General features: G+C 40.4%; 2 protein-coding genes and 3 non-coding genes across 5 annotated transcripts; 4 read left to right on the top strand and 1 right to left on the bottom strand.

Moving 5' to 3' along the window:
• Window positions 1-3,715: 3,715 nt before the first annotated feature.
• On the bottom strand, window positions 3,716-9,017 carry sumo1 (small ubiquitin like modifier 1). The gene is made up of 5 exons (XM_058402919.1): window positions 8,860-9,017; window positions 6,606-6,677; window positions 6,296-6,373; window positions 5,297-5,368; window positions 3,716-4,697 (listed from the first exon to the last, which is right to left on the bottom strand). Exons 1-5 carry the CDS (start codon window positions 8,869-8,871, stop codon window positions 4,629-4,631), a joined length of 303 nt encoding a protein of 100 aa, XP_058258902.1. The 5' UTR covers window positions 8,872-9,017; the 3' UTR covers window positions 3,716-4,628.
• A 2,024-nt stretch (window positions 9,018-11,041) lies between these two features.
• nop58 (NOP58 ribonucleoprotein homolog (yeast)) lies at window positions 11,042-17,469 on the top strand. The gene is made up of 15 exons (XM_058402915.1): window positions 11,042-11,199; window positions 11,736-11,812; window positions 12,570-12,622; window positions 12,848-12,972; window positions 13,587-13,723; window positions 13,921-13,985; window positions 14,212-14,346; window positions 14,718-14,863; window positions 14,977-15,103; window positions 15,400-15,698; window positions 15,894-15,955; window positions 16,209-16,357; window positions 16,530-16,642; window positions 16,773-16,844; window positions 16,956-17,469. Exons 1-15 carry the CDS (start codon window positions 11,155-11,157, stop codon window positions 17,010-17,012), a joined length of 1,662 nt encoding a protein of 553 aa, XP_058258898.1. The 5' UTR covers window positions 11,042-11,154; the 3' UTR covers window positions 17,013-17,469.
• LOC131362322 (small nucleolar RNA SNORD70) lies at window positions 12,664-12,754 on the top strand. The gene has a single exon (XR_009206166.1). It is a non-coding gene; the product is annotated as a small nucleolar RNA SNORD70 (small nucleolar RNA).
• On the top strand, window positions 14,045-14,127 carry LOC131362324 (small nucleolar RNA SNORD11B). Its single transcript, XR_009206168.1, has one exon. It is a non-coding gene; the product is annotated as a small nucleolar RNA SNORD11B (small nucleolar RNA).
• Window positions 15,733-15,816, top strand: LOC131362323 (small nucleolar RNA SNORD11B). The gene has a single exon (XR_009206167.1). It is a non-coding gene; the product is annotated as a small nucleolar RNA SNORD11B (small nucleolar RNA).
• Window positions 17,470-17,902: the final 433 nt, after the last annotated feature.

The following is a 17,902-nucleotide window of genomic DNA, read 5'->3' as shown; positions in this document are numbered from 1 at the left end:
GCAGTGCCAGCTTAATGCCAGATCTGGCCCAGACCCGTCTGTTATAACGTGATCTTACATTTAATGAAATGTCCATAATTTCTAATACAATCATATATAAACAGAGCTAGCATGTCGGTTTAGTCATTAAGCTAGCTTGCTAGTCCACAGATCTCACAGGTACACAGATTCATGAAAAATAGACAGATGTATAGAAATCGCTGGCGATGTGTATCATATAGCAAATGAAAAGTCAGTTCTCTGTTGCAGTGCTTCGATTGTATTGTTTCACATTTGTTTACCGATCGCTTCTGTGTGAAAACGTAACGCTACGTTGATCTTAACGTAGAAATCTGCAACTTCCTATAACTTCCCATTTCCCTTTTAACCCCTGTTTGGCGTGTTTCTGTTTGTACATTGCCAAATGGATAAAATAAACGATTTTCTATTGAATAATAAAATCTTTTGAAATAATAGGGTTTATTAAAGATTACAGACTTCTTCTTCTTCCGGCTTTTCCCTTCAGGGGTCGCCACAGCGAATCATCTCTCTCCACCTATCCCTATCTTCTGCATCCTTCTCCACCTATCCCTATCTTCTGCATCCTATTAAAGATTACAGACTTCACATCTGAAAATAATGCACTTATGGAGAAAAACAGAGGTGATGATAAACACCTACACGGTGCGAAAAGGAGCCGCAATTCCGTTAACGTACTTTTTAACGTTTTTCTTCTGAGAAAATGGGCTTCCGCTGAGACGCGGTAAGAGATTTGCGGAGCTGATATCAATAAGACAAAAACAAAGCAATTCTGATCAGCCTGAGTTAAGTTTGACCAAACGAACCACAGGCGTTCTAGCACTAGTGTAACTCCAGTCCTGGATTGACATGGCTCTGAGGAAACTGAGCGTGAGAGCCAGCTTTAGACCTTTGGTGTTCATCCATTTACTTGTGTTTGTTTGTGATGCACATCAATCTTCCTTCAGACACGTCCCCATGGCGTAAGACTTACAATAGCCTGGGAAAGTGTGCTTTTGTGCTTACAGGAGCCACTTTCTCATCAGCCTTTCCTGAGAAAAAAAAACACATGGGTCAAGTCTCAGGTAACCAGAACCCCCACCTCCTCAGGTTGTTTCCTTTCCCTCAGTCCCACGAGATACAGTTGCCTAAATCGGATCGATATCCAGCTCGGACAACGCCTTCACTTTTGTCGAACATTGTTTCCGGGATGTTTATCCAGTGTAGGAGCGCTGTCCCAGCAGATGGCCTGGTGCTATGGGTGCCAGATATCTGATGTCTGCTTTTATGTTAAGAGAGTTCGAACCCGAGCGTTGTACACAGAGCCAGAGTAACATTCTTGCCTGAAATGCAATATTTCCTCAAAGATGGCGGCATATGGGGTTCATAATGCTCCAATGTTCAGAACAAAAAAAAAAAAAACTTAAGGAATAGCATGCTGTTAAATATCAGGGAAATGGTCAGTGACAGGATGCGGTGACATGGACCAGAGTTAGTGTAACACCCTGAAGCTGATCCAGTCCAATAACAGCACTGCCTGGGTTGCTTCATTTTGTTAAGTGATGAATCCATTCCTCCATTTTCTACACATCATATCCTATACAGTGTCACAGAGAACCTGGAGTCTATCCCAGAGGACTCGGGGTACAAGGTGGGGGACATCCTAGACCAACACATCACAGGACACACACACGTACACTGTGGACAACTTTGAGATGCTAATCAGCTAACAGTGCATGTCCTGGAGGAAACCGGAGAAGCCAGAGGAAGCCCCTGAAAGAGGCAGGGATCGAAACCCTCAGCTCCAGAGCATGCTTACCAAGGAAAAAATCTATTTTGACGTAGGCATGTCTAAAACGGACCAGGAACAGTTCTTGCGGCATTCCTGCATGTTTTTTTGTTTTCGTTTCTTCACCTATTTTTTGTTTCTCCACCGGGAGATGAAGCCGATTAAAGGCGCTCGGATTCTACGTTCCTGCCTCACTGTACTCGATTCCCATATACACAAAGAAAATGTAGTTGGACACAGACGTGAGCTCATAGGTATTCTACACCCATCCCCCTTTACCCCAACACACACACACACACACCCTTCCCCCATTCCCCCGTTCCTCGCTGGCCCTCATCTGGTAGTGTTCAGGCCTGGTGTGCTGCTGAGAAACTCGATCTTCCCTCTGGGTTTCAGCTATAGCTGAGCCTCACAGCCGAGGGCCTCGCTCACACGTATATCTAACTAACACCACACACACACACACACATACAGTTTCAAAGCTTTTTTTGAAAACCATCTACGGTGGGGTTTTTTTTGCAAAACAAACAGCGCAAGATGTTAAAGCTGAGAGGAAAACTCGGCTTGTTAGGAGAATAAATCCAACAGCGGGCCATAATCTCAGCCGAGGAAACGCATCCACGACTCCAGATCCTGAGATCCTGAGAGCCCGAGGCAGGCCTTGTGTTTTCACTTCCTCTCACTCCCACGTTTCTCCTCTAATTCTCTCCCTCCATTTTTCATGCCTTTCTCCTTCTCCCCTTTTCTTTGCATAACACTTTGTTCTTTCCTCTTCTCAGACTTTTTTTTTCCTCAGACATGACTGGGCCCTTCTGATATTAAATCTACTAAATAAATAAAGTAAAACACACACAGTTAAAATGTGTTTCACACACAACAGCCTGTGCGCATGTTTTAGATCGTTAACTTAGGATTAGTAGCCAACCTCAGTGAACTGCATTATGATCATTAATATTTATTACACTCATTCCTGCTGAATTAATTGATTGAATCGAATTTCAATCAAGTCCACAGAAGGATTCTTCAGTTTCTGTTCTGCTCGAGCAAACAGAGCAAACATTTGTCTTGGAAATCATATTAGGGGGGGATGCAAACTTTTGCACTATCTATTGTGACTTGTCCAGCCTGGGATTTCTCAAGTGTATGTGAAATAAATTTGTTTCATTAATTTACTATATTCAGATCAGATGGACAGCTGGTCTGCCAGGTCCATAATATTTACCCATAACGAAGCTTCATGAAAACTGTCAAAAAGTCTTCCATGATCTTGTATGACGTATATTGTTATGAATAATAACTATGAGATGATTCAGATTTAATCGGTTCACCAACACGATGACCTTCATGCACTACAGGCTTCGTCTACTAGACTTTCACTTTTACTTCTCACTCACCATCTTTTCAGAATTCATAACCAGAACATGAAAGCAGTTTGCATTAAAAAAAATAAACCCCTGCATTGTACCTGCTTGTCATGTATAATATAATGAATATAATAATAATAATAATCTATATAATATAATTAATGCAAAGATATTCAACTAATAAATAAATAAAAAAGTAACATTTCTTTAAAAAAAAAACCCCAAAATGTTTGAATGTTTGAGCAAATTTAATACTAAAATTAAAAAATAAAACTACGCATTAGTTATGTCATTATTATAATTCAATTAAACGATAAGTAAAGTAATTAAATTCTTCTGCTAGGTGTTTCAATTTGCATCAACACTACAGACCTGGCAACCCTGCCTAGCCGTTCAGAGAGCGTTTATTTGCTTAAACAGCGCCACTGTCGCCACCTAGCGTCCACATTGTATAATTTCAGTCATATTTTTGTTTCTTAATACACAGTCACAAATTTTAAATAAAAATCAATCTGATCATGTCCTGAGGGACTGTGAGCAAATATCACACACACACACTAGAATGTGATTTTATGACACATTTTATTTAAAAAACAAGACAAAAGCAAAATAATAATTTCTATGTCCACAAACCATCTGGACCAAGTCCTCTCCAGTTCACGTACATGAAAATGAAAGCTAAGAAGTGGACAAAGAAAAAGCTAAACGTGCAGTGACATCATCATCATGTGTGAGAGAGAGAGAGAGATCAGTGGAATCATTTCTGCGTGGTTAAACGTCGCCCCTGAGTGTTGATCAGAGATCTTTTTACATCGTAAAACAGGGCCTTGGTTTTATTGCATTATGCATTATTCTAATCAGGGGAGCAGATGTCTGAGTGGAGGACAGACGAAACAGACCGAAAAAAACAAAACAAAACAAAACACATGCATCACACACAGTCACAAAACACAAAGCTGGTGAAGTTCCCTTGATGCGTGCAAATCTCACGTACAAGGAAAACGCAGCTTTTTATCAGCTGACAATAATTACACAGAAGAGGAACATCACAGAGGAATAGACCTGACTCGAACGGTGTAGTGTCTATCCTGCGGAAATGAAGCCTCGATGACGGGGATAAATTCATCAGGGGAATTAGACCAGGTGCTCAGTGGCACACACTAATCCCGACTCTGAACATTTACTGGACTGAGAGAGACAGAGAGAGAGAGAGAGAGAGAGAGAGGGCGAGAGAGGGAGGAAGGAAGGTTTTTGGGGAAAAAGCCTTGCTTTTTGCTTATTCTTTCCCATTTCCTCCACCTCTAACGCTCTCACTCGCTCGCTCGCTCTGAAGTATCGCTTTGATCCAGATGGTTTTCCTCTTTTTCTTTGTTTTTTTTTCCATTTCCCTCTGGGAGAAGCACAAAAGGAAACAGAAAGAAATAAACATCATACATACAAAATTAAGATTTAAAAAGATAAGGAGATGAAGTAAAGGTCTAGTCGTTCCAGTAGCCACCGGTCTGTTCCTGATACACCTCGATCACGTCCTCATCCTCCATCCCCAACTGCGTGGACACACGGAGACACACAGACGTCTTAATAAAACCTGTTTAATATACGCAAGCTGTAGTGTGCAACACTCTCGGTGCGCTGCTTTAGGTAGTGCCTCCGAGTGAAGTCTTTCTCAAAGTGAATCAAAGACTGTGTGTGTGTGTGTGTGTGTGCGTTGTTGATAAACTGAGCCAAAGGACAGAGTTGCATCACTGCATAAATAACAAACGTTCTCAAAATGGCTCAAGAAAATAAACACTGGATGCAATATACATCAAGCTTACTATTAAATACCAATCATTTCCATTATGACGTTTTAGCCATGATTCTACAGACATCACCACCTTCCTGTTAGCATTTCTTTCAGTAGGTTAACATCGCTAGCATGGAACTGAGCTTGTACATCCCAGAGAGCCTGGAGAAAACCTGAAATCTAGCCCTAGATATCTGAACAGCATCAGAATCCAAATGATTTTCTAAAACCATCTGGAAATCTTCTCAGCGCTCAGCTCAGCTCGCTTGTCTCCCACCTCATTTGGATAGAAGCGACTGGCAAATGAGGGAATGTACATGAAAATCTGGAGAAGGAAAAGTAAAGGGGGGAAAAACAAACCTCTTTGGGAGTCTGGTTATCTGCGATCCTCTGTCCTTCGAAGAGAAACCGTAGAGAGTTCATGGGGACACCCTGTAGAAGAATGCAGCACCGGGTGGTTAGCGTTACACGGAGGATTTCCTGGTACATGCTGAGCTTGTGTTATAAGTATGCGGTAATGAGATATTCAAAACGCGAGACGTTTTTGCATATTCGTACCTCACACATGGGCGGACACATACACAATACAGTTGGCTCAAGAGCAGACACTCTCTGTAGACCTTTACAGTGTGATAACATACACCACAGGCTGACACACTACAGACCCCTCACGTGTAATAACATAGGAATGTTCACTTTCTTATCCACTCATTGCGCTGTTGCTCTTGTCCATTACCCTGTCTAGTCTTTTGCCTTTAATCACTGGACTCCTGATCAGAAGGTTGTGAGCGAGTTTGAATCCTAGGCCCTTGAGCCTCAATTGCTCAGATGTATAAAATGTAAGTGGCTCTGGATAAGGGCGTCTGTCAAAATGCCAGAAATGTAAATAAAACGTTGATCTGTTCAACCAAATGCAATAACAGAAAGCGGCTGATTTCATGTCCAAATATTATTTTGTTCATCCTTATTTCATTAAATAAAATTCTCAGGCTTTCTTTTGTTATACTTCATGTGTGATTTCGGCTGATATCTGATATTTTGTTCTACTATTTATGTTAGATATTAAATTCTGCTGTTAAAGGCCTTTTGTTTTTGAGCCTTGTGTGTGTTTTATTATTATTATTATTATTATTATTAAGGGGCTCGTAATAATCTGCTCCATTAAAAACACTTAAAATTGCTCATCTGAACAGAAAATCCTGGGTGTTGTAGCACAACATGTAATTAACCTGAATCTTTGTGTAGAGCAACATGATCATATCGCTGTTTTGCCTGTTTGAGCGAGTCTCAACATCACCGGCTGCCTCAAAGCGCAAAACGAAAGCTCTACGCATCCCGGGGGCTTTCGGGACACGCTACCTGTCTCTGACTGTACGACTCCTTCAGCTTCTTTAGATGCGTCGTCATTTTCACCTTGAAGTGAATTTCACTGTTGTCCTGGAAAAGAGAAAAGAAAAGGAAGAAAATTAGCAGCAGCGTATCGTAATGGTCATTTATTCAGGCGTGATGGCTGACACCACTGGGCGAGTGTGAAAATGTAAAGCAAACAGGTTATGAAAAACATGTGGTAGTGATGAGGAAGCAGTGACCCATCTCAAATCCCTCCTTTTCTAAAATACACTTATCTTAGAACCACATCCAGACTATAAGGTAACCCGTCATGTCTTACCTGGCCAATCACTTTGAGTTTAATGTACTCTCCATCCTTCTTCTCTGCTCCTTCACTGGTTGGTTTTGTCTCCTGTAAATCGTAAGCACAATTATTAAAACCACATTCACTACACAGGCAAAAGTATGCGCACCCCTATGCACCTGGTGAACATCATATTCCAGATCGCTCTGCAGCTCCGCTCTTCGTTTCTCTTCTGTGAAGGCTTTTGGATCGTGGGCTGTGAGGATCTGCGTTCGTTCAGCTTCAAGAGCAAGCAGTAGTGAGATCCGGACACTGATGCTGTGTGAGGAAGCTTCGAATCCAGTTCTTCCCAAAGGTGTTCAGTAGGGTTCGAGGGCTCGGTGTAGGACCACTGGAGATCTTTCTCTCCAACCTTCACCTCCACATCACGTGGAGCTCTATGCTTTCCATGTGAAGGGGAAATCATAAAGCTACAGCATATGATGACATTTTTAGACAATTCCCAATTATGGAAACAGTTTGGAGAGAGGAAAAACACCACATATAGGTGTCATGTTCAAGGGTGCACATACTTTTGGACATACAGTCATAAATAACAGAATAAACACAGCTCACTCCACTCAGGATAACATGAATATGACTGAACTTCGGTCATTTCTGACAGTAGTATGTTCTTATACATTGTTTTCAATGTTATTTTAATATGCTTGAACATGTTTTCTGGTCATTATTGAAGTATTAAAAAGTTAGTAAAGTCACACAGCTGAGGAAAGCAAGCTAGCGGAAGTGTTTCCACTCGAAATACTGTAAACACTGGCGACCTGCTAATCACCTCGGCTAATTCGCTTCAATTTTACCACAGCGCTTGCTAACTAGCTTAGCATTAATGTTAAATGTTCGCTTTATGGCTGGATAAAACTAATCGTCTACGATGAATCCCCTGGACAATCCCTATACTACAACACATCGGAAATAATGAGCATATAAGTGTAAAGTTTATATCGTGTTCACATTTGCAAGGCATTCAACACGACTAACAGGCTAAAGGCTAACTAGTGTTGTTTTTCCCATCGCTTTTGAGACATGCCCCACCTCCTTGCGGCAGGATTGGCTAGTGGGAACCTGTCCCCTGCGCTAGGATTGGTTTAGGAGTTCAGACACGAATGGCGCTAGCAGGTGCAATACGTCAACCCGGCCGCCATATTGAAAAGGGCGAGACTGGACTTGTAGGACAATGCAAGTCTATGAAGAGATGACGCGTGACCTCAAGTAGGAAGATTTTCCAAAAACTTAACTTTTGAAGTATATGATACAGTATATTACATATGATATAACATATGGATATCCGATGTAATTTAAATCTGTAATATATAAGTATTATAAATATATTACTATATTATAATATTATTATAATATATTTGTAATATTTTATATTTTGTTATTTGATATATTTTTTGTTATATTTTTGTACCCTAATTTGGGTATTTTAGTATTTTTGTTAAATTCCTTCCCATTTTATCTATTACCTGTGTTTGTGGATACTGCTGGAAACTGAATTTCCCTTTGGGATGAATAAAGTATCTATCTATCTATCTATCTATCTATCTATCTATCTATCTATCATATTTATGAATTACACTTGTAACAATGTACAATATTTAGTCTAATTCATTTTGTATTTCGCTGTATTTATATAGGCTGCATGTTGCCTGCTTTTAGAGAAATCACTCTAAACAAAACAAAAAAAATCTTCAGTTAGAGAAATTTGACCTTTCTAAGATGGCGGTGCCGTTCGCCCGAACTACTAAACGAGGCGTTTACCCTGTTATTTATATATATATAGGGCGAGTAGTATGAACTCCTGTCAGCCAATCCTAGCGCACGAATCTGAATATTCGTAGCCAATCCCAAGGCAGAAGGTTGAAAACGATCCAATCATGGAACAGGAGGCGGAACTTTTGCGGAATATCGGTGTAAACTAAAAACTAACAGTATTGCGCTAGCTTAACAAGCTAACTCGTTAGCGAAACCAAATACAAACACCGTTTTCATTCACAATAAAACTCAGGCGTTCAACAGATATTAGAATATACTAGTGGGGAAAAAAACAGAAAACGACACCACCTCGACGGCTCTATCTGTGGTCAAAACAGTCAGCTAGCAGCACGAGAGCTAGGCTAAACAAACGTTCTGTTAGCTTTCTAGTTAGCTTCAGGTCTCATTTTTATACACCAACAACACAGAGAATGTTGTTCACTTGGGAAATCTATTAAAATACGTTTGGACTCACCGTGTCTGACATGGTATTCCACAACGTGTGTCTCTTCTCAGGGTGTAGTTTTACTGATAAATGAAGTGAGTGTAATGTAGGAGTAAGACACTCACACACACTCGCACTCACTCACACACACACACACACACGCTCGCTGGAGTAAGAGAGGAGGAGAGATCAGATCAGCTCATAGCGCTCCTGGGGGACACACACGGTGTTTTCCGCCGGATTTAAACAAGAAGAAAATCTGATTTTTTCCGCCGTAGGGTCAGCGTTTCAGGTGTTAGAAGTGCATTTTCATCCCGTGACGCTTTTATTTGCGCTTAGGATCATTTCCAAAAACATCTGAAATTGGATTGAAGTTGAATATTGAAATAAGGCTGTGTGATTACACTTTACTTTTAAATGCTCTTGTTATTTATCTGGTTTAACAACGTGTTAGTCAAGGGAGGAGGGGAAAATCCCAAAACAAACATGACGGTGAAAACCTGCCCTAAGTGAGCAGAAGGAATTCACTCACACACACACATATTATGAAGGACAACGTGAAGATTTGGGTTGCCAAATGTGTATCACAAATCCATCTCGATACACGAATCTAGACTTGTGGCTTCATTCATTTACACCAATCATCAATATTACAGTGATATCTTCAATTTTTCTCGAATGTCTGGTAATTTACACAAACAGTTCACCAAGAAAACGTATTGTTGTAGATATTATCACAAATAAATAATAGCTTCTTACATAAATTAGTTAAGAAACGATAAATGAAAGTTTTGGGGTATGTAGTGTGTGTGTGTGTGTGTATATATATATATATATATATATATATATATATATATGGCAATTTTTGAGGTGAGCTTGATATATGGTTTAAATTGGAACATTTTTATCAGTTATTACATATCATATTACATATCATCTATCTATCTATCTATCTATCTATCTATCTATCTATCTATCTATCTATCTATCTATCTATCTATCTATCTATCTATCTATCTATCTATATCTCTTATACTATACAATGTTGCAGGGAAGTCCTAGGGGACTTGAGGCACCTTATACAACATGTATGAATGAATGAACGAACAAACTGGTTCGGGAACTGCACCATCTCTGATCGCAAGACCCTGCAGTGGATAGTGAGGACAGCTGAGAAGATCATTGGAATCTCTCTCCCCTCTATCACAGACATTTACACCAGACTCTGCATCCGCAAAGCCAACAGCATTGAGGATGACCCCACACACACCCCTCACACACTCTTAACCCTCCTGCCATCTGGAAAGCGGTACCAAAGCATTCGGGGAGCTCACAACCAGACTGTGTAACAGTTTCTTTCCTCAAGCCATCACACACACACACACACACACACACACACACACACTCACCTGTGTGAACTGGCCTTTGTCAACTGTGTGAGACTCAACACATACATCAATAACCCCACCCATTATAAATGTTTACATGCTTGTATTTGCACACTTATTCATTTGCTGCTGATGCTATTTATTGCACATTACAAACTGTCACCAACTGCTGCTATATGTCTATGTTTACAAGCAAATATGTTGAAAAGAATCCACTGGTTTACATTTCTTTTAGTTTGCACTGTTTTAGGCGCTATGTGTCCTGTACTGTTTTGTGTTGTATTGTCTGTTTCCACCTGGTTGCACTTTGTGTATCTTTCTGTCCTTAGCTTCTGTCCTTAGCTCTGTGTTGTTGTTTTTGTTTTGTAGGTATATGTTGTTGTGTTGTTTTGTGTAGCACCAGGGTCCCAGAGAAACGTTTGTCTCATTTCACTATGTACTGTGTCAGCTATATATGGTTAAAATTACAAAAAAAAGCTTCTTGACTTGACTTGGGTTAGGGGTTGACTGGACACAAACAATTTTTTTTTAATTTTGTTTATCTTTTTATCTTTAAGTAACCACCTGTACAGATGGAAATATTCCATTTTGTTAAATCTGACACATTTATATCAATAATGCTTCCGCAGATGATTAATGTATAATGTCCATATAATGTATAATGTCCAAATAAATGAAACAAACAGAAAAGAAAGCGGAAAAAAACTTTATTTTTGTCACGCAGTAAAAACAAAACACCTGGCAACACAACTAGATCGCGGCAGATTTCTTGTACATGCGCACATATCTTCTACACGGCGCCTGTCGCGCATGCGCGTTAGCACGCCCTGCTTCCAGTAGTACCGCGTGGTAAGAAGTTCATGTGCTCTGCTAGAGGAGCACGCTCTCAACCGGGGAGCTAAATTAGTTTATTTAGGCAAAATATACATCGTTAAAAATGCTAGTTTTGTTCGAAACAGCTGCCGGCTATGCCATATTTAAGGTATGTATGTGTTATTTACGTTAGTGATATGTATTTCGTGGGAATTTTGATCGCCAAGTTGTCTAGCTAACTAGCACGTGAGTTAGCGGTGATACGTTTGGAAGTTAAATAACAGTTTCTGCTGATGCGTGTGGAATAAATATGGCTTAATATCATAATCGTATTAATGTCAGATTGATCTATTTTATTAGTAAGGTGAGCGTTGTATTCTTTCCTATCTCAGCTGAGCTTTAATGCAGGCCTTATGTGCTGGATTTAAGCTAGCGAACTTGGCTAACGTGGATTTTTCTTCTTCTGTAACCTGGTGGTATAAAATACATGCACATTCATGCACGAGCTCTTTTTCTGAGTGTTTTTTATTCATTCAAGTTAAAAAAGCAAGTTCTTTAAGTGGTGCGCGTGCGCATGAAGGGAAAATGCCCACGTGCCACGTGAGAGAAAAGCCTCATAAGAGGCTTTATGATAAATTTCATAATCTGCTCTGATCTCCAGAAGACGTGGTGATGTGAAAGTCTTTTTTGTCCTCCTTTACCTAGGTGCTGGACGAGCAGAAGCTGCAGCAGGTGGACAGCCTGTGGAAGGAGTTTGAAACGCCGGAGAAAGCCAATAAAATGTGAGAGAGAGGTTTAAGCATGAAAGTGTTTCAGTGTGAAGTTGTAATGCAAAGTGATGAGCAGATCCTTGGGGGTGATCACAGGCTGTTCATTCAATAATACAATCTGTCTGATTTTAGGAGGTCATCAGATGATGTATTCAGTGATCATGAAATCACTTTACCTTTAAAGCTTAAATAGGTTATTTGAAAATTAATTGAATTCTGATAGATACAGATTTTAGGCAGATAATCAGATGTTTACCCACGTGGATATGTTCTGGCTATCGAGCCCTGGTACTGCCAAGCTAACACTGTTGGATTCCTGTGTGAGGCCCTGCTCCAGGGGTGCCGTATTATGGCTGACCCTGCGCTCTGACCCTGGCTTCCTAATAAGTTGGGATATGTGAAAACCTGTGGGCAGTGGTGGCTCAAGTGGTTAAGGCTTTGGGTCATTAACCGGAAGATCGGGGTTCAAGCCCCAGCACCCCCAATCTGCCACTGTTTGGGCCCTTGAGCAAGGCTCTTAACCCACCCTACTCCAGAGGCACTGCATCATGGCTGACCCTGCACTCTGACCCAAGGATGGGATATGTGAAGAAAGAATATCACTATGCAGTAATGTATATATGACAGATAAAGGCAACTTAACTTGAACCAGATTAAAGAAAGTGAAGAAAATCCCCCAAAAAGTAGTTCTTCTAGTTGAATTCAACCCGGGTTGCCAGGTATATGTAAAAGTAAACCTTTGCTCATGTGAAGTTTTCTCCTTTTACAGAGTGAAGCTGAAGCACTTTGAAAAGTTTCAGGACACAACCGAAGCTCTGGCAGGTACAAACGTATTTATTGTATGAATTATATGTTGTGTGTGTGTGTGTGTTGTCAGTGATGTATCTGTTAATCTGACTTCAGTATGAGGTCAATACACAGTCATTTCGTCACTACCACTGAGACGACACTCTTTATTAATATTGTTTAGTGATTGCTTTTTTTTTTTTAAATGGCTTTTTGTTTGCGAAACAGTTGACGAGTTTCTGTTTCTTCCACTCTCTCTAGCTGCCACCGCTTTAGTGGAAGGGAAGCTCGGAAAGGCGTTGAAGAAGGTGCTGAAGAAAGTGGTGGCCAAAGAGGCTCATGAGCAGCTGGCAATAACGGACGCTAAGCTCGGAGGGGTCATTAAAGTAAGCGCACTTCCTGGAAAACCCACGTTTTGAACATGGTCTTGTCTTCAAAATATTCAGCGTGTGAGAACAGTGCCGTTTGTGTGCCTCTTACAATCTGGCGTTTGTCTCATTTAATAATTTCTCATGAATAGTGTTTTTGGGTGGACGATGTACTTGAGGAAAAATCATTAGCCAGAACACTTGATTCAACAAACAAACTCTTAAACATATAATTTGTGTATATAAATATTAAAGGAAACGTTGTATATAATTAAGTTTAAAAGTGACATGAAGATAATGTTTGAACATGTATCTAGATGTAATCGGTAAGAAAGCAGAACGTTTATTTTAGAAATTTTTTTTTCCAGCTTATGCCCTGACATTTTGTATGGTCTTCTGGTCATATAAATTAGCAATGGGAATATTTGGAAGAATATTCATCATATATTTTTATTAGTTTTTTGTCAGGAGTGGTGTTTTTGTATTTATTTTATTTATTTAATGAATTAATTTATTTTATTATTATTAATAATTTTTAAAATGTATTTTTTTAATTTATTTATTTTTGGAAACAAATGGACTTGCTTAGGTCGGATGGTCATTGTTTGTGTTTTCTGTCACCCTCCTTCCAGGACAAGCTGAACCTGAGCTGCGTACACAGTCCCGCTGTGGCTGAGCTCATGAGGGGCATCAGGGCACAGATGGAGGGTCTGATCACTGGACTTCCTCCCAGAGAGATCAGCGCCATGTCTCTGGGTCTGGCCCACAGGTGGGAATGAATAGTTTTCACACATACAGACATGTTTTTAATGCTGTCGATGATTAGTTGCATGACTGACTACTTTGAAGAAATCAACCACCCTTCGTCACTACCACTGAGACAGTAATCAGATGAACCACAAGCTTATTATGATGTATTATGCTTTCTTAAATGTAATGTGTGGGTTTTTTCTTTTTTCCTCCCAGCCTCTCCCGTTACAAGCTGAAGTTCAGCCCAGACAAAGTGGACACCATGATTGTCCAAGCCATATGTGAGTGTCTGCTTATTTACCCTCGTCAATACTGTCTCATGCTTTGTAGATTCCCGAAAGTCAAGCGCTGATGATTCTGACCTTGTGTCAAGACCCTGAGATCGATGAAGGTGTCTAAGTCACTACCTCATCTGAGCTTGAGTGCAGTGTAACATGATGAGTTGAAGCCATGGTGATGTTCCGGTCAGTTTTCCTCATTGGAACGTCTGCCCTTTGTGTTTCGCAGCCCTCCTGGATGACCTGGATAAGGAGTTGAACAACTACATCATGCGCTGTCGTGAGTGGTACGGCTGGCACTTCCCTGAGCTCGGCAAGATCGTCACGGACAACCTGGCGTACTGCAAGACCGTCCGCAAGATCGGTGCGTGAGCATGCTACCAATACACGTTAGACAGATATGAAATCCCTTATCATAGAGCTGAATTTTCAGCCGAAGGTATTTCAGGGTTTTATTAATGAGCTGGATCTAGTGCACCACCTGGAATTTGGGATTTGTTGCATGATTTAAGCTGTTTTTGTGCACTTGTGGTAAAGTAATCAATGTCAGGGTTGTAACAATAAGTACACTTCATCACACTGCACCATAGTTGATTATTTTCCCTTGTCAGCATGCCCTGCCACACAGTTAGGTGTACATAATGTTGCCAGTTCTATCACAAACAAACCCCCACCCCACCCCCAAAAAAGAAAGTACACAACTTTTTGTCTTGACCCGTATTTCTGTGTGTGTAGGTGACCGCACGAACGTAGCAACCACTGATCTTTCCGACATGTTGCCAGAGGAGGTGGAGGGCGAGGTCAAACTGGCTGCAGAGATCTCCATGGGAACAGAAGTGTCTGAGGAGGACATCTGTAATATCATGCATCTGTGTGACCAGGTGTGTGTCATGTTCATGTCTCTGATTTGTCGTGGTTCCTTTTGCATTAATGGATATGCGTATGTAAGAGAATATATATTATTTTCTTTCTTTTTTCTTTTGTTTATAAATAGGTTATTGAAATCTCTGAGTATCGCACTCAGCTGTATGACTACCTGAAAAACCGCATGATGGCCATCGCGCCCAATCTGACAGTCATGGTGGGAGAACTGGTGGGTGCTCGGCTCATCTCTCACGCCGGTGAGTCGTGTGTTTGGTTTTTTGTTTGAAAAATCCGTGTATTTTCAGCATTTTGTCAAGCTTTATTCACATCCTAATCTGGCATTTGAGTTCAGCATTGGTCCTTACTTAAACCCAACTGCACAATTCAGAGCTCTTCCACATTAAAAAGGACGTATGTAAGGAAAATCTGTAATCTTAACACGTTGAGGTATTGGAATCCTTTTGCAGCTTTTCAACAGTCATGTTTTTTGGCTATTTTGAAGAAAATTTGATCTTGAATTCAGCATCTTATTTCCTCTTGCTCCTCTCACCAGGCTCCTTGCTGAACTTGGCAAAGCACCCTGCGTCTACGGTCCAGATCCTGGGGGCAGAGAAAGCTCTATTCAGAGCACTAAAGACAAGAAGGGACACACCCAAATACGGTCTTATCTACCACGCTTCCCTGGTGGGCCAGACCACGGCCAAAAACAAGGGCAAGATCTCCAGAATGCTGGCGGCTAAGACAGCCCTGGCCATCCGCTACGACGCGCTGGGCGAAGACACTAACGCAGAGATGGGCGTGGAGAACCGAGCCAAGCTGGAGGCTCGACTACGCCAACTTGAGGAGAAAGGGGTGTGTGAAATCTTTTAGTATCCGCAGTGCGATGTATAAGCGGTGATGATAACGACGTCATGTCACATTCCTGAAATCTCCATGTGGCTTTTTTGTCACTACCTCATCTGAGCTTAATATTAGATCAGCCTTCAGAGATCTGTAGTGCATCTGTCTAGCTGTTTTAAAGCTCTTGGCTTTTCTTTTCTTTTCCAGATTAGACGCATCAGTGGATCAGGAAAAGCGCTGGCCAGAGCAGACAAATATCAGCATAAGAGGTGAGTTCAGCTAATTACTTAATGAGGACGTAAGGGAATGTGCTATATGAGCTTATTCTCGATTCTGATTGGTCAGAAGGTGTGAATGAACCTTCACTGATCGCAGCACAGACAGGATATAGATATTTTAGTTTTCTTAGTGAAGTGGCATGGGTAAAACTTTATCCCCAGAAGTGACCTTATTCCTTTTAAACCGAAAATTTGTATGATGATTTGTAACGTCACATTTATTTCTACGCGTTTCCTTTAACAGCGACGTTAAAGTGTACGACCCATCTGGCGACTCGACGCTTCCAACCGCCTCCAGGAAGAGAAAGATAGAGGAGGTGGAGGAGGCAGAGGAAGAAGACAAACCCGTGGAGGTGAAAGCCAAGAAAACGAAGAAGGAAATGCCAACAGAAGGTGGGATTAAAAACAGAACTGCACACCATGTTTAATAAAACCTTGAGTTTCTAGTGGAGATGACCTCAAACAAACACAACCATGTCTCTGATCTCAAGTGTGTTCAAAATAATCAGACCTAAACCAGGTCTGAAATGGTACAAGTTAAAATGAGAAACTGGTTGATTTGCAGAAGCCGAAGAAACGGAGACGCCCAAGAAGAAAAAGAAAAAGAAGGAGAAGAAGCAGCAGGAGGAAGAAGTCGGGATGGAGGAGGAGGAGGCTGTGGCCGGTCCGGCAGAAGAGGTGGGGATTGTTTGATCACCTCTGTATTTCCTGTCTTATTTATGGCACTTGGATAAGTATCCCTGTCAACAGGAAATCAAGTTTATTAAAAAAAAAAATTCTTCCTCTTTTCCCCCCTATATATTCACAGACTACAGAAAAAAAGAAGAAAAAGAAAGAAAAGAAAGTTGTAGAGGAGGCAGTAATCACTCCCACAGAAGAGGTACCAGATATGTTTGCGTCTTTTGTGTGTATGAGTGAGAAAAACAATACGTGATTGTTTTTGTTGTTAGCTTATTTGTAATCATGATTTTTGTGTATTTATTTCTACCAGACTACAGAGATGAAGAAGAAAAAGAAGAAAAAAGTTAAAGAATCGGAAGAACAATAAGTTTCCCCTCTTTAACTTGATTGTAAATTGAATTTTAAGCATCTTTGGACTTGCAGGTCTGTCATGTCAGTCACCCGACCTATCTGACCAGTTGTGCGCTGGTATCTTAAAGGACTGTGTTTTTTGTTTTCTGTTGTTTTTGTTGTTTTTTTTTTGTTTGTTTGTTTTTTTAACAAAATTATCATTTTATTTCTTTAACTTTCAGAAATCACTTCTGTTTGTAGCTCAATTTAAAAAAAGAAAAAAGTACCCTCATCCATGATGTCGTAGGGGATGGGGGTGGTGTGATTTTTTTTTTTTATTAAAAAATTGTGAATTTTAGTTTGAAATATTATGAAATCTTGCTTAAACATGTATTATGTCATAAAACTGGGCGGTTGAGTGAAACATGTCCACTGTGAGGTTTGACGTTGACACGTTTTCACCTCACTCATTAAATATGTATTTTGTTATCTCATGCTTATGCCTCTCTCAATGACTTGCTCCTAAAATCCACCGAAGGCTGACCGGAAAGTGTCAGAGGGGACAATGATTAACAACGCGTAGTGTCGGAACTCTCGAGTCCCTCCTCTGAATGGACACTGGTTTCTGAAGTCTTCTCCAATGACCGATTACTGCTAAATACTTAAAACTTTATTAAATCTTTCTACCTTTCTTGAATTTGCTAGAAACGTGGACATTCAATGTGGTCATTATTATGTGTATATATAATATACTATTTTAAGCTACTTCTCATTATATGGTTAACTTTTGCCATAACAAAATTATATTGCTTAAGCTGAGATTTAATATATGTAAATCAAAATAAGTAAAAAAATAACTCTGGATTAGATTTGATCTTTCGGCTGCTCCCTACATGTCACCACAGTGGACCAACTGGTCTGCGCAAC

Source organism: Hemibagrus wyckioides, linkage group LG11, assembly GCF_019097595.1.
Source record: "Hemibagrus wyckioides isolate EC202008001 linkage group LG11, SWU_Hwy_1.0, whole genome shotgun sequence".
Classification (NCBI taxonomy): Eukaryota; Metazoa; Chordata; class Actinopteri; order Siluriformes; family Bagridae; genus Hemibagrus; species Hemibagrus wyckioides.
Note: the sequence above shows the minus strand (reverse complement) of the source record. Positions and strands in the feature narration are given on the sequence as shown.